This window comes from Mauremys mutica, chromosome 17 (genome assembly GCF_020497125.1).
Source record: "Mauremys mutica isolate MM-2020 ecotype Southern chromosome 17, ASM2049712v1, whole genome shotgun sequence".
Classification (NCBI taxonomy): Eukaryota; Metazoa; Chordata; order Testudines; family Geoemydidae; genus Mauremys; species Mauremys mutica.
The window spans coordinates 15,711,730-15,737,491 of record NC_059088.1 but is presented as its reverse complement, the minus strand read 5'-3'; the positions used below and the strand labels follow the sequence as shown (position 1 = coordinate 15,737,491).

General features: G+C 64.0%; 2 protein-coding genes across 7 annotated transcripts in view; one reads left to right on the top strand and one right to left on the bottom strand.

Annotated features, from left to right (window-relative positions):
* LOC123351809 (leucine-rich glioma-inactivated protein 1-like) overlaps positions 1-25,762 on the top strand; it is a 49,405-nt gene that overhangs the window by 20,625 nt on the left and 3,018 nt on the right. The window contains exons 1-7 of one of the 2 annotated variants that reach the window (XM_044991459.1): positions 20,155-20,489; positions 22,812-22,883; positions 23,611-23,682; positions 23,791-23,862; positions 24,448-24,519; positions 24,717-24,886; positions 25,321-25,485. In XM_044991459.1, coding sequence (XP_044847394.1) covers positions 20,302-20,489; positions 22,812-22,883; positions 23,611-23,682; positions 23,791-23,862; positions 24,448-24,519; positions 24,717-24,886; positions 25,321-25,485 — 811 coding nt within the window. In that variant the 5' untranslated portion in view covers positions 20,155-20,301. Of the gene's footprint in view, positions 1-20,154; positions 20,490-22,811; positions 22,884-23,610; positions 23,683-23,790; positions 23,863-24,447; positions 24,520-24,716; positions 24,887-25,320; positions 25,486-25,762 lie in introns of those variants that run through there. The other variant, XM_044991460.1, reaches the window with a different exon arrangement.
* Positions 533-14,705, bottom strand: FXYD1 (FXYD domain containing ion transport regulator 1). Of its 5 annotated transcripts, XR_006574067.1 has the most exons (9): positions 14,579-14,705; positions 8,296-8,360; positions 5,930-5,962; positions 5,543-5,617; positions 5,024-5,060; positions 4,815-4,864; positions 2,012-2,050; positions 1,202-1,370; positions 533-1,129 (listed from the first exon to the last, which is right to left on the bottom strand). XR_006574067.1 is itself a non-coding variant. In XM_044991468.1 (8 exons), exons 2-7 carry the CDS (start codon positions 8,351-8,353, stop codon positions 2,028-2,030), a joined length of 276 nt encoding a protein of 91 aa, XP_044847403.1. In that variant the 5' UTR covers positions 8,354-8,360; positions 14,579-14,705; the 3' UTR covers positions 533-1,370; positions 2,012-2,027. The 5 variants fall into 5 exon arrangements, 4 of the variants coding, with proteins under 4 accessions (XP_044847403.1, XP_044847405.1, XP_044847404.1 ...); XM_044991468.1 differs by having other exon boundaries at positions 533-1,370; XM_044991470.1 differs by lacking the exon at positions 14,579-14,705 and adding an exon at positions 13,061-13,149 and having other exon boundaries at positions 533-1,370.

Genomic DNA, 25,762 nt, shown 5'->3' with positions numbered 1-25,762 from the left:
CGTGAGGGGCACTGGCAGAGCTGGGGGGGCAGCAGGGCTGGGGGGAGCCCAGGGCTGGGATGGCAGCGGGCTCCGCGTGAGGGGCACTGGCAGAGCTGGGGGAGCCCAGGGCTGGGATGGCAGCGGGCTGCGCGTGAGGGGCACTGGCAGAGCTGGGGGAGCCCAGGGCTGGGATGGCAGCGGGCTCCGCGTGAGGGGCACTGGCAGAGCTGGGGGGCAGCAGGGCTGGGATGGCAGCGGGCTGCGAGTGAGGGGCACTGGCAGAGCTGGGGGGCAGCAGGGCTGGGGGGAGCCCGGGGCTGGGATGGCAGCGGGCTGCGCGTGAGGGGCACTGGCAGAGCTGGGGGAGCCCAGGGCTGGGATGGCAGCGGGCTGCGCGTGAGGGGCACTGGCAGAGCTGGGAGGGGGCAGAGCTGGGGGGCAAGCTTGGCGGCGGGGGTGGGTGGCGGGTGGCGAGTGCAGGCCGGGGTGGGGAGGGGTCAGTGCTCGACGCGGCGGCTCCCGCCCCAGGCAGTAATTGCCAGGAGGCAGCTGGGGGGCAGGTAGCGTTTATTGGGAAGCCGTCTCCGGCCAGCAACTACAGCCAGCGCCCCCGGCTGGACACAGGGACACGTGCAGGGGCTGAGGGGGTTTCGACTGGCCCCTGCTGGAGGGGATCAGCCCTGACCCAGGGGTGGGAGCCAGCTGTTCCCACACCAGCCCCATGATGGACACTTCAACAGGGACCCCGACTGCCACCGCCCCCCACAGTCACCTCTCCCTGCACCCCTCACACACAGGGCTCTGGGCACCGCAGCACCCCTAGAATGGGGGGTGTCCCCCTGCTGCTGGGGACAGGCCCTGCTCTGTACGTCTCTGCTGTCCCCTGCTGGAGGAGATCAGACCTGCCAGGTGTGCGTGTCTGTCTGTCCGTCCCTGCCACCCCCTGCTGGAGGGGACAGGCCCTGCGCTCTGTGTGTGTGTGTGTTTGTGTGTGTGTGTCTCGGCTGCCCCTGTTGGAGGGGCTCAGACCTGCTGCGTGTGGGTGTCCCTACTGCCCCCTGTTGGAGAGGATGAGACCTGCTGGGTGTGTGTGTGTGTGTCTGTGTGTGTGTGTGTCCCTACTGCCCCCTGTTGGAGAGGATGAGACCTGCTGGGTGTGTGTGTGTGTGTGTCTGTGTGTGTGTGTGTCCCTACTGTCCCCTGTTGGAGGGGATGAGACCTGCCGTGTGTGTGTCCCTACTGCCCCCTGCTGGCTGGCTCAGATTCTGCGGGCTGCAATCAGCGCGTGGGGCCCTGGGCTAGGCTACGTGCTACGGCTATGCAGCATGGGGCGGGGGAAGAGGGGGTCACTCTTCATATCCAGGGAGGGGTCTGCGCCTTGGGGAGACCTGCACAGAGAGCAAACGGGAAGGGATTATGTATGGACAATGAGCAACACTGCCCCACCCCAGGGAGAACCCAGGAGTCCTGGCTCCCAGCCCCCCTGCTCTAACTCCCTAAACCCCACTCTCCCCCCAGAGCAGGGGATAGAACCCAGGAGTCCTGGCTCCCAGCCCCCCTGCACTAACTCCCTAAACCCCACTCTCCCCCCAGAGCAGGGGATAGAACCCAGGAGTCCTGGCTCCCAGCCCCCCTGCTCTAACTCCCTAAACCCCACTCTCCCTCCAGAGCAGGGGATAGAACCCAGGAGTCCTGGCTCCCAACCTTGGTCTCTATGTAATGTGATGGCTGCCGCAGTGGGAATTCGGACCCACAGAACTCATAGGAGCCGGCACCCCCCCAAGGGGAAAACCCCAGGCCCCATTCCCCACCTCCCGACGCCAGCCAGCCCCCCACCCTGGGGCCAGATGAGAGCCAGTGCCCAGCCTTTAATTGGGAGTGAAAGAGGCTCACGGCATTTTCTAACACTCCTAACGAATGCAGCCAGCCCGGAGGTGCCGGGGCCCAGCCCTGGCACAAAGTGGGCACTGCTGGAGCCCCCTTGGGGGGAAGGGACCCATGTCCCATCCGTTCCCCCTGCCCCACTCACCAGCCTCTGGGCCCGCCTATCTCATCCGGGTGGACAAACCTGTGGAGAAGAGCCAAGGAGTCAGGTGCCTGCGGCGAGGTTCTGCCTGGGGGGATCTGGGGTCAGATCCTAGACAGCCCAGCCCTGCGGGGGGTGGGGAAAGGACCCCGGCATCCTGGCCACGCCCTCCCCCAGCGTGTGTCACTCAGAGCCGCCCAGGGCCGGAGGTAGATTACTGGGGCCCTTGGCACAAAGAACTTTTGGGCCTCCCAGTCACCCTGCCCCCCCCGGCTCCTTCTCTCCCCCTCCCCTCGGCCCCACCCCCTGGCCAGGCCAAGCCAGGCCAGAAGCTGGAGCCAGGCCCTGGTAAGAGCCGCCCAGCGCTGACCTTAGGGAAAATGGTGCCCCTGGCCCCCGTGGGCATGTGCCCCCCACACTGGCCACAGGCTCCCCACCCCCCATCATCCCTGGCCCCACTCCCCTTCTGCATCCCCAACCCCTGCCCTGTGCCCCCCTGCATCCCCAACCCCCGCCCTAGCCCTGTGCCCCCCTGCATCCCCAACCCCTGCCCTGTGTCCTCCATGCGCCCAACCCCTGCCCTAGCCCTGTGCCCCCCACACCCTGCACCCCCGGCCCTGTGTCCCCCCCATGCCCCCAACCCCTGCCCTGTGCCCCCCTGCATCCCCAACCCCTGCCCTGTGTCCTCCATGCGCCCAACCCCTGCCCTAGCCCTGTGCCCCCCCCACCCTGCACCCCCTGCCCTGTGTCCCCCCCACGCCCCAACCCCTGCCCTGTGCCCCCCCCACCCTGCACCCCCGGCCCTGTGCCCCCCCACGCCCCAACCCCTGCCCTGTGCCCCCCTGCACCCCCAACTCCTGCCCTGTGCTCCCGCACCCCCAACCCCTGCACTCCCCTCCTGCACCCCTAACCCCTGCCCTGTGCCCCCCACGCCCCTCACCCCTGTTGGTGTCATTAGGCATAAATCTAGGTAACTAGGTAACTCGGGAGGGTGGAAGACCACAAGTGTCAATGAAGCCTTTCTGCACTAGGCCTGAATGAACCAAAGTTATTCCATGTCTAACCAAAGCCCGTCCGTGTTTGAACTTTAATTGACCTAACAGGCCAGCAACAGAGAATGGAACGTGTAACAGCGGGTTATCAGGTGCAACACCTGTACCAGAAGGTAATAATGAGGCCTGCTTGCTCCTGGCTAAGGGGCAAAATAACAGATCAAAGAAAGTCAGACAAGATAACGGTTCACAGAAGGGTTACTAACGAGCTAGACTGGTTGCCACCAAGTATGACTTAACTGCTTAATGTAATTGCAACTGCAATGAAAGGTGGGGGGAGAGGGGGAGTGGGGGGGAATAGAAGAGGCTTAGTTAAAGTTATGTATAAAAAGAGAAAAGCTGCCTGAAGTTGTGTGCTTGATCTGAGACGTGTCTGTCTCCTGGCATCCCGCTTTGAGATCTCAAATCAACTTTGTCTGCTTCTCCACCTTGGTGTGTTTATTGGAGCGAAGCGCACCGGGCAACGAACCTCCACTGTTGCTGTCCTCGGGCACTCCGTGCCGGCAACACCCCTGCACTCCCCTCCTGCGCCCCAACTCCTGTCCTGTGCTCCTGCACCCCCAACCCCTTCACTCCCCTCCTGCGCCCCAATTCCTGTCCTGTGCTCCTGCACCCCCAACCCCTTCACTCCCCTCCTGTGCCCCTAACCCCTGCCCTGTGCCCCCCACGCCCCTCACTCCTGCACTCCCCTCCTGCGCCCCAACTCCTGTCCTGTGCTCCTGCACCCCCAACCCCTTCACTCCCCTCCTGCGCCCCTAACTCCTGCCCTGTGCCCCCCACGCCCCTCACTCCTGCACGCCCCTCCACGCCCCCAACTCCTGCCCTGTGCCCCCTGCATCCCAACCCCTGCACTCCCCTCCTGCGCTCCGACTCCTGTCCTGAGACCCCCATGCCCCTCACCACCTGCCCTGTGCCCCCCATGCCTCCAACCCCTGCCCTGTGCCCCCCTTCATCCCCAACTCCTGCCCTGTGCTCCTGCACTCCCACCCCCTTCACTCCCCTCCACCCCCCCAACCCCTGCCCTGTGCCCCCTGCACCCCAACCCCTGCACTCCCCTCCTGCGCCCCTAACCCCTGCCCTGTGCCCCCCACGCCCCTCACTCCTGCACGCCCCTCCACCCCCCCAACCCCTGCCCTGTGCCCCCTGCACCCCAACCCCCGCACTCCCTTCTGCACCCACATGGGGAAACTGAGCCGGTTGCACGGAGCGCCCGGCACTGCTGCTCCCTCCCCCCTCCAGCGTTGCTCCTCCGGGCCCCGTAGGGGCTGTGAAGGGGGGAGCCAGGAGCTCCCTGCAGCCAGGTCACTTTCCCCACCTGGGCTGGGTAAGGGGAGGGCAGAGAGCAGCAGCTCCTGATGCCTCGCAGCACCGCCCAGGTGGGGAAAGTGACCTGGACACGGAGGGCTTGCGTTGCTCCTGCCCGTCCCCACCCCCTAGCGGTATCTGACCATGGCGCCTGCCCAGGGTGGCTCCCCCCGGGGGGGCAGGCCGGGGGCTGCTCTCGGGTCCCCACCCCCAGGGCAGGTGGAGGGTCCGGGACTCCCCACAAGCGACCCAGGCTCCACGGGCCCCGGGCGGGAGAGGAGGAGCAGGGGGCAGGGCCACACTTCAGGCACTGGTGCCCCCCCACCTTCTACACAGGTTCTGCCGCTCCTGCAGGAGCCCCCAGATTGACCAGGGCCCCTGGGCACAGGCCCCGTGGGCCCAGGTGTTAATCCGACACAGGGGGAGGCTGCGGGGTGCCTGGGACTTACGGCGAATGGAGCTTCGGAGAGGCCCTTCCTCCTCGTCTGGCTCACCAGTCCTGGGGGGACAGCAGCATTACATGGGTCCCCCACAGCCCGTGCCTCTCACTCCCAACCCAGCACTGAGCTCCCCTCCCCCACAGCTCTGCCAGAGCCCCCCACTCCTGTCCCAGCCCTAGGGTGCGTTGCTGGCGGGGTGTGGGGGGGGTGGGATTTACCTTTGTTGCTGGTTAAATTTGCAACGGCAGCGTCGACCTAGAAAAGATAGAACAGTAACTACCCCCTGGCAGCGATATGGCAGAGCAGGGCAGGGCAGCGGGCGCAGGATTCCTGGGTTCTATCCCAGCACTAGGAGAGGAGTGGGGTCTGGTGGGTTAGAGCAGGGGCAGGGGGCTGGACACTCCAGGAGGGTTTTATCCTGGCTCCAGGAGGGGAGCAGGGTCTGGCAGGTTCGGGGGTGCTGAGTAGCAGCAGGCTGGGCAGCAAGGGGTTAATGAAACCAGGCTGGGGGAACAGTGGGGGTTAGCCACACACCACACACCCCCCGCCCCCGCCTGCAGATACAGATGGAGCCAAAGCGCTGGATGAGATTTATGGGGCTGAAGGGACCTGGTGTCGACTCAGCCCCAGGGGCAGCACACAGAGGAACCAGCCCCCCCAAACTCCCCCTCCTCTCTGGCTGGCTCAGGGGGACGGGACCCGGGGCCGTTCCCCTCCAGGGGGCGCTGGATACGCACTGAGGATGATGAGGATTCCCAGCAGAAAGAGGATGACGGCGAAGATGAGGCCTCCAATTCTCAGGGATTGATAGTCTGGGGGGAGAGACAGACTCAGGGAGAGATGGGACCTGCCCCTCCCCCCAAAAGAGACACACGGCTGCACAACCATTGTCCATGTGCATTGTGCGTGTCCCTGCCGCCCCCTGCTGGAGGGGCTGGGCCCTGCTGGGTGCGTGTCACTGCGGACGTGCACTGCTCGGAGATGCTGCAGCTGGCACCCAAGAGAGACCTAATCTCAGTGCCCCAGGCAGACACCCTCCACCCCCCTCCCAGCAGGTGCCGGCACCTGGTCAGAGGCTCCTGGCCTAGCTCAGCAACCGCCCACCCTGGGCCCCTCCAACTCACCGTAGTTAAAGGGGTCGTGCTCCTTGGGAGGCTCTGAGAGAGAGAGAGAGAGAGAGAGAGAGACGGACATTAAGGATCTCTCTGTCCTGGGATTCCGGGATGCTACAGAGACACCGAGTGCCCTCTAACCTCTCTGTGCCCCACCCCGCCCCCGGCTCTAACCCCTAGGCCCCAGTCCCCTCCTAGTGCCAAAGAAAGAACCCAGGAGTCCTGATCTCCCGCCACAAAGCTAGGGACAGGATCCGGGATTGCTGGTGCCCAGCAGTCCCCTCCCACTTCTCTAACCACTAGACCCCACTCCCAAGCCTAGTCCTGGCCCCTAGGCCTGGTCTAAAGTGAAAACTTCCCCTGGAGTAGCTACATTTCTGAGGGGTGCACCCCGCCCCTGTGACGCCGACCCCAGCCTGGTGCAGGCAGCGCTAGGCAGACGGACCAACTCTTCCCTTGCCCAGCGGCTGCTTGTTTCATAGAATCATAGAATCTCAGGGTTGGAAGGGACCTCAGGAGGTATCTAGTCCAACCCCCTGCTCAAAGCAGGACCAAACCCAACTAAATCATCCCAGCCAGGGCTTTGTCAAGCCTGACCTTAAAAACCTCTAAGGAAGGAGATTCCACCACCTCCCTAGGTAACCCATTCCAGTGCTTCACCACCCTCCTAGTGAAAAAGTTTTTCCTAATGTCCAACCTAAACCTCCCCCTCTGCAACTTGAGACCATTACTCCTTGTTCTGTCATCTTCTACCACTGAGAACAGTCTAGATCCATCCTCTTTGGAACCCCCTTTCAGGTAGTTGAAAGCAGCTATCAAATCCCCCCTCATTCTTCTCTTCTGCAGACTAAACAATCCCAGTTCCCTCAGCCTCTCCTCATAAGTCATGTGCTCCAGCCCCCTAATCATTTTTGTTGCCCTCCGCTGGACTCTCTCCAATTTATCCACATCCTTCTTGTAGTGTGGGGCCCAAAACTGGACACAGTACTCCAAATGAGGCCTCACCAGTGCTGAGTAGAGGGGGATGATCACATCCCTTGATCTGCTGGAAATGCCCCTACTTATACAACCCAAAATGCCATTAGCCTTCTTGGCAACAAGGGCACACTGTTGACTCATATTCAGCTTTTCGTCCACCGTAACCCCTAGGTCCTTTTCTGCAGAACTGCTACCCAGCCATTCGGTCCCTAGTCTGTAGCAGTGCATGGGATTCTTCCGTCCTAAGTGCAGGACTCTGCACTTGTCCTTGTTGAACCTCATCATATTTCTTTTGGCCCAATCCTCTAATTGTTGGGGGGTCCCCCCCCCCACGCTGACCTGGGAGCCCCTCGGGCACCGCAGTGAACACCTGCACTGACATGCTGAGCTGCTGGAGCCCTACTCTCCTCACCTCCTGGGGCCCGCCAGGGGGTGCTGGCTCCCATCCAGCCCCAGGGTGGGGGACTGGCTGGCCCAGGGAATGGGTGCCAGGGTCCCACAGGGTGTCTGGGGCAGAGCTGGGATTAGAACCCAGGGGTCCTGAATCCCAGACCTCCCCAAGGCACCCACCCCCCCATCACCACTGCTGGGATTAGATCTCCCCCCCGCTGCTGGGATTCCTCCCCTCCCCACTTTCCCCACTGCCCCTTTCCTTGCTGCTGGGACTCCTCCCCTCCCCACTCGCCCCGCTGTCGTCCCCCCCCCCTCCCCACCGCTTCTGGGACTCCTCCCACCCCCGCCCCACTGCTGGGATTCCAGACGCACCCCCCGCTCCCCCCGCTCCTGGCTCCCCCAGGCTGTGCTCCCCATACTGGCGGCCTCCCATGTCCCCCCCGCTGAGTGGGTGGACGGAGGTCTTTGAAACTGCAATTTGGGCTCCCGCCAAGCTGCGAGCTGGTTGGGGCACAAAAGCCCCAGCCCCGCCCAGTGACCCAGAGCCTGGGAGGAGGGGGCGAGGCGAGAACAGCCAGCCGGGGAGCAGCTGGAGCCCAGCAGCGCTGGATGGGGCTGGAGCCCTGAACCAAACTGCAAACCCTGTGCATGGGGGAAACCACTACAAGCCGGGGTGCGGCCACACCCCAGCACCCCGAGTTCCTGATCCACTGCTTGGAGGGGGGCTGGAGCTATCCTGGGTGCTCTCCTCAAGGGGAGAGGGGTCTAGTGGTTAGAGCAGGGGGGGCTGGGCGCCAGGACTCCTGGGTTCTCTCCCATTGGGTTGCCAAGTTTGGTTGGATACATTCCTGGAGGTTTCACCACATGCCGTTATCTTTGATTCCTGGAGACTCCAGGACAATCCTGGAGGGTTGGCAGCCTTGTGTCCCCAGTGACATGCCATATACCCTGGGGCTGGGGTCCAGGTTCTGGGGGCTCCGCTGCGTCCTCTTGCCCCCGGCACTCACCCGCACTGGCGGCTCCCAGCAGGGCCCAGCAGAACAGCAGCAGGATCCGCGTCCCCATGTCTGTCCTGCTGAGACACCAAGGGACAGAGGGTCAGGGGGCGAAGGGAGTGGACACAGGAACAGGAGCAGCCAGGGAGGGAGAAGATTGGCAGGGGTGGGGTGGGAGGTACTGAGGGGTAGGGCTGTGGCAGGGGTGGGGGTGTATTGAGGGGCAGGGCCAGGCCAGGGTGGGAGGTAGTGGGGATGGGGTTCTGGGGGGCAGGGCTGGGGTGGGGGGACACAGGAGGTGGGGTGGGGCCATGGAAGGGGTGGGGAGGTACAGGGGGCAGGGCTGGGGTGGGAGGTCCTGGGGGGGCCATGGAAGCGGTGGGGAGGTACAGGGGGCAGGGCTGGGGTGGGAAGTCCTGGTGTGGCCATGGAAGGGGTGGGGAGGTACAGGGGGTAGGGCTGGGGTGGGAGGTCCAGCGTTGGCCATGGAAGGGGTGGGGAGGTACAGGGGGAAGGGCTGGGGTGGGAGGTCCTGGGGGGGCCATGGAAGCGGTGGGGAGGTACAGGGGGCAGGGCTGGGGTGGGAGGTCCTGGGGGGGCCATGGAAGCGGTGGGGAGGTACAGGGGGCAGGGCAGGGGTGGGAGGTCCTGGGGGGGCCATGGAAGGGGTGGGTATGCACAAGGGGCAGGGCTGGGGAGGGAGGTCCTGGGGGGCCATGGAAGCGGTGGGGAGGTACAGGGGGCAGGGCTGGGGTGGGAGGTCCTGGGGGGGCCATGGAAGCGGTGGGGAGGTACAGGGGGCAGGGGCTGGGGTGGGAGGTCCTGGGGGGGCCATGGAAGGGGTGGGGAGGTACAGGGGGCAGGGCTGGGGTGGGAGGTCCTGGGGGGGCCATGGAAGGGGTGGGGAGGTACAGGGGGGAGGGCTGGGGTGGGAGGTCCTGGGGGGGCCATGGAAGGGGTGGGGAGGTACAGGGGGCAGGGCTGGGGTGGGAGGTCCTGGGGGGGCCATGGAAGCGGTGGGGAGGTACAGGGGGCAGGGGCTGGGGTGGGAGGTCCTGGGGGGGCCATGGAAGGGGTGGGGAGGTACAGGGAGCAGGGCTGAGGTGGGAGGTCCTGGGGGGGCCATGGAAGGGGTGGGGAGGTACAGGGGGCAGGGCTGGGGTGGGAGGTCCTGGGGAGAAGAAACAGGGCTGGTGGCTGGTTCTGTGGCAGGGGTGGGGGTGTATTGAGGGGCAGGGAAAGGGTGGGGCCGGGCCAGGCAAGGGTGGGGGGTAGTGGGGGGGGGTGGAGCTGTGGCAGGGCTGGGGGGAGTCTGGGGGGACGGGATGGAAGGCACTGGGGGTGGGGCTATGGCAGGGCCAGGGTGGGGGGTAGTGGGGGGGGTGGAGCTGTGGCAGGGCTGGGGGGAGTCTGGGGGGATGGGATGGAAGGCACTGGGGGGGGCTATGGCAGGGGTACAATCCATGGCAGGATTGGGGGCAGGGCCAGGGTCATTCACACCCAGCCCCGGCCTGGTGAGTCTGCTGGGGGCCAAAGGTCTGTTACCATAGAGATGTGGCCTTGTGCCCCCCCCAGCCTGCCAGCAGTGTTTGCAGATGATAACCCTGCCCCCCCACCAACCCAGGAGACCCCAGGGTGGGAGGAGGGGGCAGGAGAGAGGACCCTGGGCCTGGCCTCACACCTTTTGGACACTGAGTCCCACCAGCCTCCCTCTGCGCTTGGGGGGGGGCGGGTGGCTCCCCCTCATCTCCCCACCCAGCGCTGCTCAGCCTGCAGCTACACATCCCTGTCCCCCCCCCCCCACTCCAACCATCGCACCCCACTCCCCTGCCAGAGCTGGCCGAGAACCCAGGAGTCCTGGCTCCCAGCCCCCTGCCAGCAGTGACACATGGTGGGAAGGGGAGTGGGGATCTCTGTGGTCTCTACCCCCCAGATAGAGGACCCATTTCTGAGATATGGGGGGGTGTAAATACCCACCCCCCTTTGTCCCTGCTTTGTCTTCAGCCAATAAAGGGTTAACCCAGGGGATTTGCATTTGCCAGCCTAATCCCTGGCACTGGGCGCCCGTAACCCCGAGTTACGCCTCGGCCTCCCCAGCGCTGCACCCCCCTCCCCGCCCCCCCGGCCATTCCCCACAGAGCAGAGAACATTCCGGCCTGCATGCCCCACGGCCACTACATGTCAGCACCCCGGGGCCTGCCTCTGCCCAGATCCCGCAGCACCCCTGTTCTGCTGGCGCCCCTCACTCCCGCCCCGCAGCCCCTGTTAGCCTTTCCCTGCCCCCCACAAACTTACCGGTGCCTCTCACTCCCACCCCACACCCCTGCTATCCCAGCCCTGCTCCCCCAAGCTCTACCGGTGCCCCTCACTCCCACCCCACACCCCTGCTATCCCAGCCCTGCTCCCCCAAGCTCTACCGGTGCCCCTCACTCCCACCCCACACCCCTGCTATCCCAGCCCTGCTCCCCCAAGCTCTACCGGTGCCCCTCACTCCCACCCCGCAGCCCCTGCTATCCCAGCCCTGCTCCCCCAAGCTCTACCGGTGCCCCTCACTCCCACCCCGCAGCCCCTGCTATCCCAGCCCTGCTCCCCCAAGCTCTATCGGTGCCCCTCACTCCCACCCCGCAGCCCCTGCTATCCCAGCCCTGCTCCCCCAAGCTCTAGCGGTGCCCCTCACTCCCACCCCGCAGCCCCTGCTATCCCAGCCCTGCTCCCCCAAGCTCTACCGGTGCCCCTCACTCCCACCCCGCAGCCCCTGCTATCCCAGCCCTGCTCCCCCACGCTCTACCGGTGCCCCTCACTCCCACCCCGCAGCCCCTGCTATCCCAGCCCTGCTCCCCCAAGCTCTACCGGTGCCCCTCACTCCCGCCCCGCAGCCCCTGCTATCCCAGCCCTGCTCCCCAAAGCTCTACCGGTGCCCCTCACTCCCGCCCCGCAGCCCCTGCTATCCCAGCCCTGCTCCCCCAAGCTCTACCGGTGCCCCTCACTCCCGCCCCGCAGCCCCTGCTATCCCAGCCCTGCTCCCCCAAGCTCTAGCGGTGCCCCTCACTCCCGCCCCGCAGCCCCTGCTATCCCAGCCCTGCTCCCCCAAGCTCTAGCGGTGCCCCTCACTCCCGCCCCGCAGCCCCTGCTATCCCAGCCCTGCTCCCCCAAGCTCTAGCGGTGCCCCTCACTCCCACCCCGCAGCCCCTGCTATCCCCAGCCCTGCTCCCCCAAGCTCTACCGGTGCCCCTCACTCCCGCCCCGCAGCCCCTGCTATCCCCAGCCCTGCTCCCCCAAGCTCTACCGGTGCCCCTCACTCCCGCCCCGCAGCCCCTGCTATCCCAGCCCTGCTCCCCCAAGCTCTACCGGTGCCCCTCACTCCCCCGCAGCCCCTGCTATCCCAGCCCTGCTCCCCCAAGCTCTAGCGGTGCCCCTCACTCCCGCCCCGCAGCCCCTGCTATCCCAGCCCTGCTCCCCCAAGCTCTAGCGGTGCCCCTCACTCCCGCCCCCCAGCCCCTGCTATCCCAGCCCTGCTCCCCAAGCTCTAGCGGTGCCCCTCACTCCCGCCCCGCCGCCCCTGCTATCCCAGCCCTGCTCCCCCAAGCTCTAGCGGTGCCCCTCACTCCCCCCCCGCAGCCCCTGCTTTACCCAGCCCTGCTCCCCCCAGCTCTACCGGTGCCCCTCACTCCCGCCCCGCAGCCCCAGCTATCCCCAGCCCTGCTCCCCCCAGCTCTACCGGTGCCCCTCACTCCCGCCCCGCAGCCCCTGCTATCCCAGCCCTGCTCCCCCAAGCTCTACCGGTGCCCCTCACTCCCACCCCGCAGCCCCTGCTATCCCAGCCCTGCTCCCCCAAGCTCTACCGGTGCCCCTCACTCCCGCCCCGCAGCCCCTGCTATCCCAGCCCTGCTCCCCCAAGCTCTACCGGTGCCCCTCACTCCCGCCCCGCAGCCCCTGCTATCCCAGCCCTGCTCCCCCAAGCTCTACCGGTGCCTCTCACTCCCGCCCCGCAGCCCCTGCTATCCCAGCCCTGCTCCCCCAAGCTCTACCGGTGCCCCTCACTCCCACCCCGCAGCCCCTGCTATCCCAGCCCTGCTCCCCCAAGCTCTACCGGTGCCCCTCACTCCCGCCCCGCAGCCCCTGCTATCCCAGCCCTGCTCCCCCAAGCTCTACCGGTGCCCCTCACTCCCGCCCCGGAGCCCCTGCTATCCCAGCCCTGCTCCCCCAAGCTCTACCGGTGCCCCTCACTCCCACCCCGCAGCCCCTGCTATCCCAGCCCTGCTCCCCCAAGCTCTACCGGTGCCCCTCACTCCCACCCCGCAGCCCCTGCTATCCCAGCCCTGCTCCCCCAAGCTCTACCGGTGCCTCTCACTCCCACCCCGCAGCCCCTGCTATCCCCAGCCCTGGGCTGCCCCCACCCACAGCTCTGCTGCCCCTCAGTCCTGCCCCTCAGCCCCTGCTATCCCAGCCCTGGGCTCCCCCCAGCTCGTCCAGTGACCCTCAGTCCCAACCCGCAGCTCCCTGCACCTACCCCTGTGCTCGGGCCTGGGCCTCTCGCTGGCGGCTGAGCAGGACAGGGCGTTATCGTGGGCCGCGGGGACTGGCTCAGGGGCAGAGATTAAGGCAGCTAAATTCGGCTGGGTTGGCTGCCTGACAAGCCCCGGACAGGATGGGAGCTCTCGATAAGGGACCTGCGTGGTGTGACTAGCAGGGGAGGCTGGGATCCAGGACTCCTGGGTTCTCTCCCGGCTCTGGGAGCGGAGGGGGTTTAGTGGTTAAAGTAGAGCCCCCTACTCACCTTCTATCTGTGCCCCGTCTCTGAGGAGAGCTGCCAGACACCCCCTCTAGCCCTGGCTGGGATTGGTGGGTCTCTGCGCTCCCCGGCAGCCTGTCTAAATATACCCGGGCCCCACGGTGCTGGAGTATAAATACCCCTGACTCAGCTGGCCTGGCATGCAGCACCCACAGCTCGGCTCACATCTCAGCTGGGCCCAGGTTGCTACCAGCCCCAGGGGGGCTCCCGGCCTGGGCTGAGACCCCAGCCCTAGAGTCCTGCCATGTGTGACTGGCCCGAGGCGGGCCTGGGGCAGGGCTTCTGGGGCCGGTGGGACACCAGGGCGGCTGGATCCCACCTCCAACTCCCCCACCGGCTGCACAGGCAGCTCTGTGCCAGGCTGGGAGATGGGTGTCCCCCCCGCCCCCCACGGCTCAGGAGGGAAGGAGAGTCCCCCGACCCAGCATTAGGACCCCTGACCCTGGTGCCACATCCCTACCCCATTACTGCCCCCACAACCCCCTCACCCCATCCCTCTCCCTGAATTCTCCTCCTGCCACTGCTCCCTTGGCCACACAGTTGTCACCAGGTGCTGGTTGCCACCTGGAAAGAAGCCCCAAGGGAGTCACTGGGGGAGGGGCTGGGGGGGGCCACGTCAGTGGGACAGGCCAGGCCATGGGGGTCTCCCCACCAGTCTCTTGGCCCAAGGACATGGGGCCATTTGTCCCATCATTGGCCTGTGGAACTCACTGCCACTGGGCACCACAGGCCCAGTGGGGAGGGAGCTGGTGTCATGGCTGGACTTGGCTATGGGGAGACCCCGAGATCCAGGAGGCAGAGCTGCCTCCCAACTGCCTCTGGAGCAGGCCTGTCAGATGGGTCCCTGGGGCAGAGTTGGGGGCCATCTGTGCACCCCCAAAACTCCCCTGGGTTAGACATCCCCCGTTAGAACCTCCTGTGGTTAGACCCCCTCCCTGGGGGGCAGTGCCCCCTTGTGGTTAGACCTCCCTTCCTGGGGGGCAGAGCCTCCCGTTAGACCTCCCCAGGGTTAGTCCCACCTCCCTCGGGTCAGATCCCCCAGGCAGTGCCCCCCCGTTAGAACCCCCCAGTTAAAACCCCCTCCCTGGGGGGAAGAGCCCACCTTTTAAGCCCCCTCCCCCTGAGGTTAAAACCCCTCCTTGGGGGGCAGAGACCCCCTGTTAGACCCCCCCCCCATGGCTAGACCCACTCTTTGGGGGGAAGCCTCCCATTAGACCCCCATTAGACCCCTCCTCATGGTTAGGTTCCCCTCCCTGGGGGGCAGAGCCCCAGTGGTTAGAGGCTCCACCCTGGGGGCAGAGCCCCCGTTAGAGAACCCCCTGGTTAGACCCCCCCTCCCCGGGATTAGACCCCCCCCGTTAGACCCCTCCGGGGTTAAACCCCCCTCCCTGGGGGGCAGAGCGCCCCCTCCCGTTGCCCAGATCCGATCCGCCCCTTTCCCCCCACGGGACTTTCCCCTTCCCCCCCGCCGCGTCCCCCCCGCGCCCTCTGGCCGCCCCTTACCCCGCTCCCCTCGCAGCTGTCAGCCGGGCCGAACGCGGAGTGCGGGACCGGACAGCGGGGAGCGCCCGGCCCGGAGCGGGGCGGGGGGGTGGGACTGAGGGAATGGGGGAGGGGACCAGGCAGTGGGGGTGGGTCCGGAGCAAGGGGGCGGAGGGTGGCAAGTCAGGCAGAATTTCGGAACTGCCCCCCCCCACAGCGGGATCGGGGGGGGGGGGGGGGACGAAGCAGCCCCGGGGAGGGCGGGTGTGGCTCTGTCAGTGCCCCTGGGGTCAGCGTGTCCATGTGGCTGTGGGGCGTGTGATGGTGTGTGGGTGGGGCTGTGTGGGACTTGGCTTGGTGTATTGGAGTATCCGTGTGGCTGTCAGGGTGACAGTGTCAGTGTGGCTGCTGGGGTGTCAGTGTGGCTGTGTGCTGGGGTGGCTGTCGGGTGACTCTGTCAGTGTATCAGGGTGTCAGGGTGACAGTGTGTCAGTGTGTTGGGGTATCGATGTGGCTGCTGGGGTGTCAGTGTGGCTGTGTGTTGGGGTGGCTGCCAGGTGACTATGTCAGTGTATCAGGGTATCAGTGTGGCTGTCAGGGTGACAGTGTGACCGAGTATTGCTATGGCTGTTGGGGTATCAGTGTGGCTGTCAGGGTGACAGCGTGTTAGTGTGTCAGGATATTGGTGTGACTGTCAGAGGCACAGTGTGTTAGTGTGTCACGGTATCAGTTTGGCTGTCAGGTGACAGTGTCAGTGTGTTGGGATATTGGTGAGGCTGTCAGGGTGACAGCATGTCAGTGTGTCACTATGGCTGTCAGAATATTGGTGTGGCTGCCAGGGTATCAATGTGGCTGTCAGTGCTAGTGTGCTGGGATATCAGTGTGGCTGTCAGGGTGACAGTGTCAGTGTGGCTGCTGGGGTGTCAATGTGGCTGTGTGTGCTGGGGTGGCTGTCGGGTGACTCTGTCAGTGTATCAGGGTGTCAGGGTGACAGTGTCAGTGTGTTGGGGTATCGGTGTGGCTGCTGGGGTGTCAGTGTGGCTGTGTGTTGGGGTGGCTGCCAGGTGACTATGTCAGTGTATCAGGATATCAGTGTGGCTGTCGGGGTGACAACGTGTCAGTGTATCAGGGTATTGGTGCGGCTCTCAGAGTGACAGCACGTTAGTGGGTCGGGGTATCAGTGTAGCTGTAAGGGTGACAGTGTGTCAGTGTGTTGAGGTATTGCTATGGCTGTCGGGGTATCAGTGTGACTGTCAGGTGTGGCGGTTCGGGGGACAGTGTGTCGGGGTGACTGGGATGGTGACGTGTCCCTGTGCATAGCCCGGCCGGGTGGGTTCTGTTTCCTGGTTGCAGGCTGGCCAGGGAGGAGCTGGGGGTCATTAAACTGGGGCGGGGGGCTGCTGCAGGCCCTGGAGGGAGAAGGTGCTGCTGCGAGGCAGCTCCCCCCCCTCTGAGTCCCACTGCTGCCCCCATGTGGAATCGAACTGTGGGTGACCACTGGCCAGGACCGTCCCTCCTATTCCATGCACCCCCCTCCAGGGCTGGGACAGATGCTGGACCCTGCCCCTTCATGGCCCGTAAAGACCCCAAGGCATGAAGGCAGTTTGATAGGCCACGCTGCAGCGTGAACCCCAGCGTCAGAGCCCCGCTCACACTGCCTGTTCTAGCTCCTGGTTGACACAGGTTGGGTAGGACTTCCTGTCCTAAATGGCTGCTCCCCAGCTGCCCCAACTCAGCAGTGGCTGCATCTCAGGGCGGACGAGCCATCCCCATGCAGCATTGTGTGTCTTTTTCGCAGGTGCCTTGCTCCAGAGGTGGCTGCGTATGTGGAATCACAAATCCATTCAAAGCACAAAATCCAGCAGTTTCCGAGGAGGGGAGAGGTTGTGTTTCTGGGGTGGGGTGGGGTGGGGCGGGGCGGGGAGTGATGTGGGGATGGACGATGTTATAATGTTAATGTCCTGCCGCTTTGGGATCCTGATCAGGAAGGAGAGGAGTCGGGTGGTCATTAAACCTAACAAGATTTCTGCCATTCTCTCTCTCACACACACACACACACAGAGAGTCACTGACTAGCTTAGCACAGCCAAGTTACATGTGAGCTCAGACTCTGGGCGGGGAGTGGGGTCTAGTAGTTACAGCAGTGGGGCTGGGAGTCAGGACTCTTGGTTACTGATCACAACCCCACTCAGGAAGAAAGCACAGGGTGCCACCTCCCCCACCCCCACCCAGCAGGGCTTGTCTCCTCCAGCAGGGGGCAGCAGGGACACACACACACACACACACACACACTTTCAGCCTCACTCCAGCCCGCCCCACCCATCCAGCTGTGGGTCCCATTGTCAGGGCCCATCCCCCCAACCATGCTCACACCTCCAATCCCCCTGCCCAGCTGCAGCCTCCTTCCCCCTTCACCCCCCAGTGCCCCGGGCATCTCCCTGCAGGGAGTGTTTCCACCACCCAGATTCCCCCCTCACACACACACACATCAGAGGACAAAGGCCCCTGTGTGAGGGGAAATGCCAGCTCCGGGCTGGGATCCCACTCCCAGGGACTGGCGGGCAGCCAGACAGCTGGGTCTATTGTCCCCTGCGCCCCCCCCATCCACCCCTGGCGCTGAGCATCTGAGCAGGCATTTCTGGGTGAGGGGGCACAGCTGTGATACCAGGAAGATTAGGAACCAGCCTGGGAGGGGGAAGGCAGAGTTGGGGAAAGAACCCAGGAGTCCTGACTCCCAGCCCCACACCAAACACTAGACCCCACTCTCCTCCCAGAGCCAGGGATAGAACCCAGGAGTCCTGGCTCCCAGTGCCCCTCCCCACTCGAACAACAAGCCCCAACTGCCCTCCCAGAGCTGGTGCCCCCTAGAGGGGAAAGCCCCATGTCCTATTCGCTGCCTGGAGCAGAGGATGGGATGTGGGTGGGGGAGGTTAACCAGCCACAAGCCCTGCCCTCTCTGGGCTCGGACACGGGCCCTGTCTACACTAGGGGTTGTGACAATCCTGCACCCCTCAGTTCCCGCCATCTATGAGGCTTTCTTCGTGTCTGGTGCAACTCCAGGGATCAAAGCAGGGGAGGCTGGGAGTCAGCATTCCTGGGTTTTCTCCCTGGCTCTGGGAGGAGAGTGGGGTCCTATGGTCCGGAGGGTACAGGGTAACTCTGGTAACTGGCAGCAATGGCAGATCATTATCCTACTCTGCAGCCAGCAGAGGGTTAACAGCAGGTGTAGGATGGGGCTACGCAGTCCCAGCCCTGACAGGGCGTCTGGTCATCAAGCACGTGGATGTTCACTCTGAACCCTACTGACACCACCTGTTAGCTCTTTGTAATGGCAGTGTCCTGGGGTTGTGGGTGGAGCCTGCATCTGTGAGTGTAGCTTGGTGGTGCTGAGTGGGATATATGGTTAGCTGGTGGGGGGAAGTGACTCACTTTGCAGGGTACTGCAGGCCACATTGCCTCACCAGCTAACTCCACCCCCTCCCCCGGGGCGGCGAGTTATATGGGCTGGTGGTGCCCGGGCTCCAGGAATATTCAGGGCCCAGGGGCCTGGCTCCACCAATGTTCAGGGAGGGGTCTCTCCCCCGGCCCTGCCTGCCACCCCAGGTGATTTTAAAGGGACCAGGGGCCCCTGCCGCCACCAGCAGCTGCGCAGCGGGGCTACAGTCACTCCCTGCCTGCCCTCGCTCCATGCAGTGCACCACTCCTGGAAGTGGTTGGCATGTTCCTGCAGCCCCTGGGGGGGCGTATCTCCACGTGCTGCCCCCGCCCCGAGAGCCGACTCTGCCATTGGAACTGCAGCCAATGGGAGCAGTGGGGGTGGTCCCTTCAGGCAGTGACACACATAGACCCCCCAGCCCCCCACGTAGGAGCCACTGCCAGAGGGGTGTATGGGTCGCTTTCGGGAGCCACCCAAGATATGTGCCGCACCTCTCACCCTCTCCCGCACCCCAACCCCCTGCCCCAGTGCAGAGCCTGCACCTAGCTCCCTCTCAGAGCCCATCCCCCACACCCCCTCCTGCACCCCAACTCCCTCCCCGGCCCAGAGCCTGCACTCAGCACCCAAACTCCCTCCCAGAGCCTGTCCCCCACACCCCCTCCTGCACCCCAAACCCCTGCCCCAGCCCAGAGCCCACGCCCAGCACCGGCACCCCTCCCACATCCAAACTCCCTCCTAGAGCCTGAGGCAGGTGTATGTGGGGGAGGAGGGTAGGACTTTGACCCGTTCTGGGCACCACCAAAAATTATACAAACCTGCCCCCCCCCCACCATCACCCAAGGGTGACCCCCACCTCCTCACTCCAGCCACATGGTTTGTTTCCATGACACACAGCACTTCACTTTTTGGCACAAACAGGGAATGGCCCAGGCAGCTGCTCAGCCCTCCCACGGCCAGGCTAGAACCCAGGAGTCCTGGCGCCCAGCCCTGCTCTAACTCACTGACCCTCTCCCACTCCCAGAGCGGAGATAGAACCCAGGAGTCCTGGCTCCCAGCTCCACCCCCCTTCAGCCACTAGACCCCCCCACTGCCCTCCCAGAGCGGAGATAGAACCCAGGAGTCCTGGCTCCCAGCTCCACCCCCCTTCAGCCACTAGACCCCACTGCCCTCCCAGAGCAAAGATACAACCCAGGAGTCCTGGATCCCAGCTCCACCCCCCTTCAGCCACTAGACCCCACTGCCCTCCCAGAGCGAAGATAGAACCCAGGAGTCCTGGATCCCAGCTCCACCCCCCTTCAGCCACTAGACCCCACTGCCCTCCCAGAGCGAAGATACAACCCAGGAGTCCTGGATCCCAGCTCCACCCCCCTTCAGCCACTAGACCCCACTGCCCTCCCAGAGCGAAGATAGAACCCAGGAGTCCTGGATCCCAGCTCCACCCCCCCCCCTTCAGCCACTAGACCCCACTGCCCTCCCAGAGCGGAGATAGAACCCAGGAGTCCTAGTGTCCGGCCCGTGTTGAGCTGCTCCCCACCTTTTCTTTACTTATTGCCCCGCCCCTGGTCAACACCCCCCTCCCCCACCGTTCCCCATCTCCGACTAGCTATTGGCTGGCAGCACTGCCACTCACAGGGGAAGGGACGGCCGCCGGCACAGCGGGACGGGGGAGCACGGACTGACCCAGATCGCAGGGGGACAGCGGGACAGAACCAGGGGCGGATGGCGAGATAGAGGGATAGATACAGGGACACGTACGGGGGTAGCTGGATAGATACAGGGGTGGATAGAGGGGTAGATACGGGGGTAGCTGGATAGACAGAGGGGTGGATAGAGGGGTAGATACGGGGGTAGCTGGATAGATACGGGGGTGGATAGAGGGGTAGATACGGGGGTAGCTGGATAGACAGAGGGTGGATAGAGGGGTAGATACGGGGGTAGCTGGATAGATACGGGGGTGGATAGAGGGGTAGATACGGGGGTAGCTGGATAGACAGAGGGGTGGATAGAGGGGTAGATACGGGGGTAGCTGGATAGATACGGGGGTGGATAGAGGGGTAGATACGGGGGTAGCTGGATAGACAGAGGGGTGGATAGAGGGGTAGATACGGGGGTAGATGGATAGATACGGGGGTGGATAGAGGGGTAGATACGGGGGTAGATGGATAGATACAGGGGTGGATAGAGAAGGGGATAGAGGGGTGGCAGAAAGCTGCATAGCAGGAATTCAGGGATAGGTAGAAGGACCCCAGTGTAAAGAGGGTCCCAGGGCTGTATAGGGGGGAGCAGCCCACGACCCCTGGGCCAGACAATGGGCTGGGGGGGACCTTGGGCCTGTGCCCCCCTGTTTGTGCTGCTGCTGTTGGTGGCTGCGGGGGGTGAGCGGCACCGGGCCCCCAGGTGGAAATGCCCCATCGTCTGCAGCTGCACCCAGGACAACGCCCTATGTGACAGGACAGACGGGGTCCCCCGAGGACTGCCCCCCGACATCACCTCCCTGTAAGACCCCCCAGCAGCCCTCTGCCACCCCTGCACCCTCCTCCTCACCGCCCTGCCCTGTCCCACAATCCCTTGGTACTTGACGCTGGGGTTGTGATGTGATTTGATTCTGGTTCTGATTCAGTGGCGCTGGGTTTGTCGGTCATTGGTGCCAGTTCTGTTGCTGTGGCTAGTTCTGGTCTATTTACCTGCTTGGCAGCTGCTGAGGCTGGGGCAGGTGACTGCGCTGTGTCTGGTGGGACACTGGTGTCAGCCCTGGTATGGGGCCGGGTGAGAAGCCGATTCTGGCATTGGTTCTGGTACTGGTTCAATGTCACAGCTGGTATTTCTGCCACTTGGATGTTTGCGCTGATTCTGGTTTGACGCTGGTGCTGATTCTGGTTCTGTTATTGGTTCTCATTTGATATTGGTTCTGGTTCTGGGAGCAGTTCTGATTGATGCTGGTGCTGGTTCAGGTGCTGGTTCTGGTTTGAGGTTGCTGGCTGTTCTGGTTCAGGTGCTGGTTCTGGTGTGTGCTGGGCCATTCACTAGCTCCACTACAACTCCGCACCTGGGGTGGGCATTTGGGCTGCGGCTGCTTTGGGTTGGGTGGAGCTGGTGGCCTTGCTCATGGTGTCCCCTTGGGAAGGCTCTGGTGCCGGTGCCGGTTCTGGCACTGGTACCAGTCATGCATTGATAGTGGTGCTGGCCTAGTGCCGGGAGGCTCCTGGTTCTGGCTTGAGTCCAGATTCCAAGGCAGGAGGGACAATTGTGAGCATCTCGTGGGACTCCCGGGCTGGACAACGGCCCCAAGTCATCCCCTAGAGCAGAGCTGTTCGACAGTGTCCAATCGTGGCTGAAACCTTGCCCGTGGGGGACAATCCCCGACCCTTGGCGGCTAATTGCTCCCACGGTTAATTGCTCTCGCTGGTCACAATTTACACCTTGTTTCTAGTCTGAAATTGTCCAATTTCCACTCCCAGCCCTTGGGCCGTGTTAGACCTTCCTCCCGGTTACTCACTCTCTGTTCTAGCTGGGGTCACGCCACCCCTGGACCTGCTCTGTGCTGAGCTACAGCGATGGAGCTTCCGGACTTTTCTGGTCTTTTAATCATCCTCCTGGCTCTTCTCTGACCCCTCTGCAATTCATCAGCCTCCTTCTTGGGCTGGATACAGGAATCCAGCTGTGTTCACACCAGGACCAAGTAACCTCTCTGCCCCTACTCGAGGCTCCTCTGTTTGTGTGTCCCAGGAGCCCTTTGGGCCACGGAGAAAGATAAATGATGCTCTTCAACGTTATCACCAACAACGTGGAGGGAAACATAAAACCCCGATTGATACTCATCAATCCCCTTCCTTCTCTCCAGCGGCTATACAGGTTATAGACCCGCCTTCGCGGCCCCTCTGAAGCAGGTTGGTTTTGCCTTCCTCCACCCCATGACAGGCTGGCGCTTTGGGCTCTAGCCGAGGCTCTAGCCGAGGCTCTGAAATGAGTCCAGATACCAGCCACCTTTTTCTGATTCACATCGTCCTCCCAGCTGGTTTTAGCTCAGGCCTCCAGGCTGCGCCTCCCAATGGTGCTGTTGAACCTGGGCCTTGGCAGGAGGCAGGTGCAGGTTCTGGTCTATGGTCGGTTCTGGTTCTGTGTTGGTGCTGGTTCAGCTTTGGGTTTGCTGTTGGGACTGGTTTGAAGTCACTTCTGGTCTCATGTTAGTGCTGGTTCTGTTCCGGATGGTGGTGTTGGTTCTGGACAGGTGGTGCTGGTTGTGGTCAAAAGTTGGTGCTGGTGCTGGTCTGATGGAGCTGGTTCTGGACTGGTGGTACTGGTCTGATGGAGCTGGTTCTGGACTGGTGGTACTGGTCTGATGGAGCTGGTTCTGGACTGGTGATGCTGGTGCTGGTCTGATGGTGCTGGTTCTGGACTGCTGGTTCTGGTCTGATGGAGCTGGTTATGGACTGGTGGTACTGGTCTGATGGAGCTGGTTCTGGACTGCTGGTCTGATGGAGGTGGTTCTGCACTGGTGGTGCTGGTGCTGGTCTGATGGAGCTGGTTCTGGACTGCTGGTGCTGGTCTGATATTGGTGCTGGTCTGATGTTGGTGCTGGTCTGATGGAGCTGGTTGGACTGTTGGTGCTGGTCTGATGGAGCTGGTTCTGGACTAGTGGTGCTGGTCTGATGGAGCTGGTGCTGGTCTGATGTTGGTGCTGGTTCTGGACTTGGTTCCTCTCCTGGCTCTGGAGCTGCCTGTGGTGCTGTGCTCTCTCCGTGGGAGTCCTGGTGATGGGTACAGCGCTGGTGCTGGTTCTGATCCGTACCCCCCTCACGCCCTGTCTCCCCTCCCCAGGTCCCTGGTGCGATCCAGATTCACTGACCTCCGAGAGGGAAGTTTCCTGCAGACGCCATCCCTGCAGCTGCTGTAAGGAGACCAATGTCCCCAACTCACTAGTGTGCAAGGGGGAGCTGCGTCTGTGCATGGCAGCCCATGGATGTAGGGAGAGTAGACACATGAAAATGGGTGTGTGCTGTTCATGTGCATGGGGAGATGAGTGTGCAAAAGGGTGTGTCAGCTAGTGCACATGGGAAGGTGTGTGTGCAAATGGATGTGTTCTAGCCAGTGCACATGGGAAGGTGAGTGTGCAAAGGGGGGTGTCAGCTAGTGCACATGGGAAGGTGAGTGTGCAAAGGGGTGTGTGTCAGCCAGTGCACATGGAGGTGAGTGTGCAAATGGATGTGTGCTGCTCAGAGGGGGCAGTTGGGGGGGGGGGCACTCACCGTTATCCCAGGAATGCTCACAGCCCCCAGCTGGGATTGGGGCCCTATTGGCCGGGTGCTGCCCCGACACAGCGAGAGACGGGCCCTGCCCCACAGAGCTCACCATCTGCACAAGCACAGGGGGCAAGGGGAAACTGAGGCACAGGGCAGTGAAATGACTTGCCCAGATTTACCCAGCAGGTCTGTGGTGGAGCGAGCGAGGGAACCCAGGAGTCCTGGCTCCCAGTCCCTGCCCGCTCTAACCATAAGGCCCCACTCCCCTTGTGGAGCCAGGACAAGGCTGTCTGTGGGGAGTGGAGGCTGTGGGGTGGGCTTGAGGGGGGTCAATAGTTCGGGCTCCCGGCGGGTGCTGATGCCCCCTCTCTCCCCAGCTTGTTCACGTCCAGCACCCTGGGGCTGATCAGGGACGATGCCTTCGTGGGACTCCTGCACCTGGAGTATCTGTGAGTGTGCAAGGGGTGCGGGTGCAAGGGGGAGTCTGCACAGGGGAGGGGAGCAGGGGCACACAGGGGGTGACCCACTGACAGAGTCCCCCCTCCCACCCCCTGCAGGTTCATCGAGAATAACAAAGTCGGCTCCATTTCCAAGAACGCACTGCGGGGCCTCAAGGGGCTCGTGCATCTGTGAGTGACACCCCCGCCCCGTCCCCCCGCCCATGGCCACTGGCCCCCCAGAACCAACAGACCCCAGTGACCCCCTAGCCCCTGGAAACCAATGGACCCTGGGGACCTCACCAGCCCCCCAGCGCCGACAGACAACAGTGACCTCACCAGCCCCCCAGCGCCGACAGACAACAGTGACCCCCCAGCACCCCAATACCAGACCCCAGGGACCCCTGTGACGCTGAGCCCCTCGGCCCCCCAACACTGACAGACCCCCCCCCAGGAACACCCTGACACCAGAAGTCACAATCCCTTGGCACCAACACCCCCCAGGGACCCCAACATCAGCCTGATGTGACCCCCTCTGGGGACCCTTCCCCCGACACTTCTGTCACCCCTAAAATGAGTCCCCCCCCAATGGGACAACCCCCAAGGGAACCCATCCCCCACCCACCGACAGCCCCCCTCCAATGGAACCCCCCAGCCCATCCCCCCACACTGGGACCCCTCTGTCCCCACAGGACCCTGCCTCCTGCCCTGTGGCTGGATGGGAGCGAGCGCCCCCCCAGGGGCCCTCCCCATCTCTGACATCTCCCCCCCCTCCAGGAGCCTGGCACACAACCAGCTGGAGACGCTGCCGCGCCACCTGTTCCGGGGCCTGGACGCGCTCACCCACGTGTGAGTGGGGGGCAGAGGTGGGCCTGGGAGTGGGGGAGGGGATGAGGAGGAGGGGTGGGGGGGTAGAGATGGGCAGAAAAGAGGAGGGGGAAGAAATGAGATGTGAGGAGGGGGCAGCGGCAGGGGAGGGGCAGGGGAGGGCCTGGCTGCCTGGCCCCAGCCCCACACGGCCCCACGCGGGGCGATTCTCCCACCAGGGACCTGCGGGGGAACCCCTTCCACTGCGACTGCCGGATCAAGTGGCTGGTGGAGTGGCTGAGCAGCACCAATGCCAGCGCGGAGCTGGGCGAGTGCCAGGGCCCAGGCGAGCTCAACGGCACCCGGCTGAGCCAGCTGCACCTCCAGGACTTTGACTGCATTACCACCGGTACGGGACCCCTGAGCCAGCTGCACCCAGCACCGGGGAGCCAGCCCCGTGCGGGGTTATATGTGGCTATTCCCCAGCTGCCCCACTCCAGAGGTGGCTGCATCTCAGCCCCGGGTGAACCCATTGGAAGGGAAAATACTTCTTAGCTCATGGCCCTCGCTGCATCTCAACCCAATTCCTGGCGAGACACAAACAGCTCCATACGCAGCCCCCGGAGCTGGCTGTGTGAGAAGCCTCAGGACTTCTGGGTTCTATCCCCAGACCCAGGGGGGAGGGAGGTCTAGTGGTTAGAACGAGCGGGAGGCTGGGAGCCAGGACTCCTGGGTTCTATTGTCTCAAGGCTGGCATAGGAAGCAGAGGTGAGGGCAGAGCTGGCGATGAACCCAAGCACCCGGCTGCCCCCCTGCCCCAATCTAACCTTCACCCCCCACCAGCGCTGGCCCTGTTCCAGTCGCTGCCCTTCCAGGCACTGTCGGTGGAGCCGTTCTGGTACCAGGGGGAGCAGCACGTGGCCATCACCCAGCCCTTCGCCGGGCGCTGCAGCCTGCTTGAGTGGGACCACCTGGACGGGGCCTTCCGGGCCTATGCCTCCATCAATGGTGAGCGAGGGCCCCGGCCCCCCTGCGTGCCCCTGGGGATACCCCGGAGCCCCCCATGCTCCACCCCCTGACCATGTGCTCCGCCCCCCAGTGCCCCCTGCACCCCACCTGCGGGGATACCTCACAGCCCCCCGATCCCTGTCCCCAGGGATACCCCAGAGCCCCCCTGTGCTTTGTCCCCCCACCATGTCCCCCAGTGCCCCCTGCACCCCACCCGCAGGGATACCCTCACAGCCCCCCTGAGCCCTCCCCTCGGGGATACCCCAGAGCCCCCTGT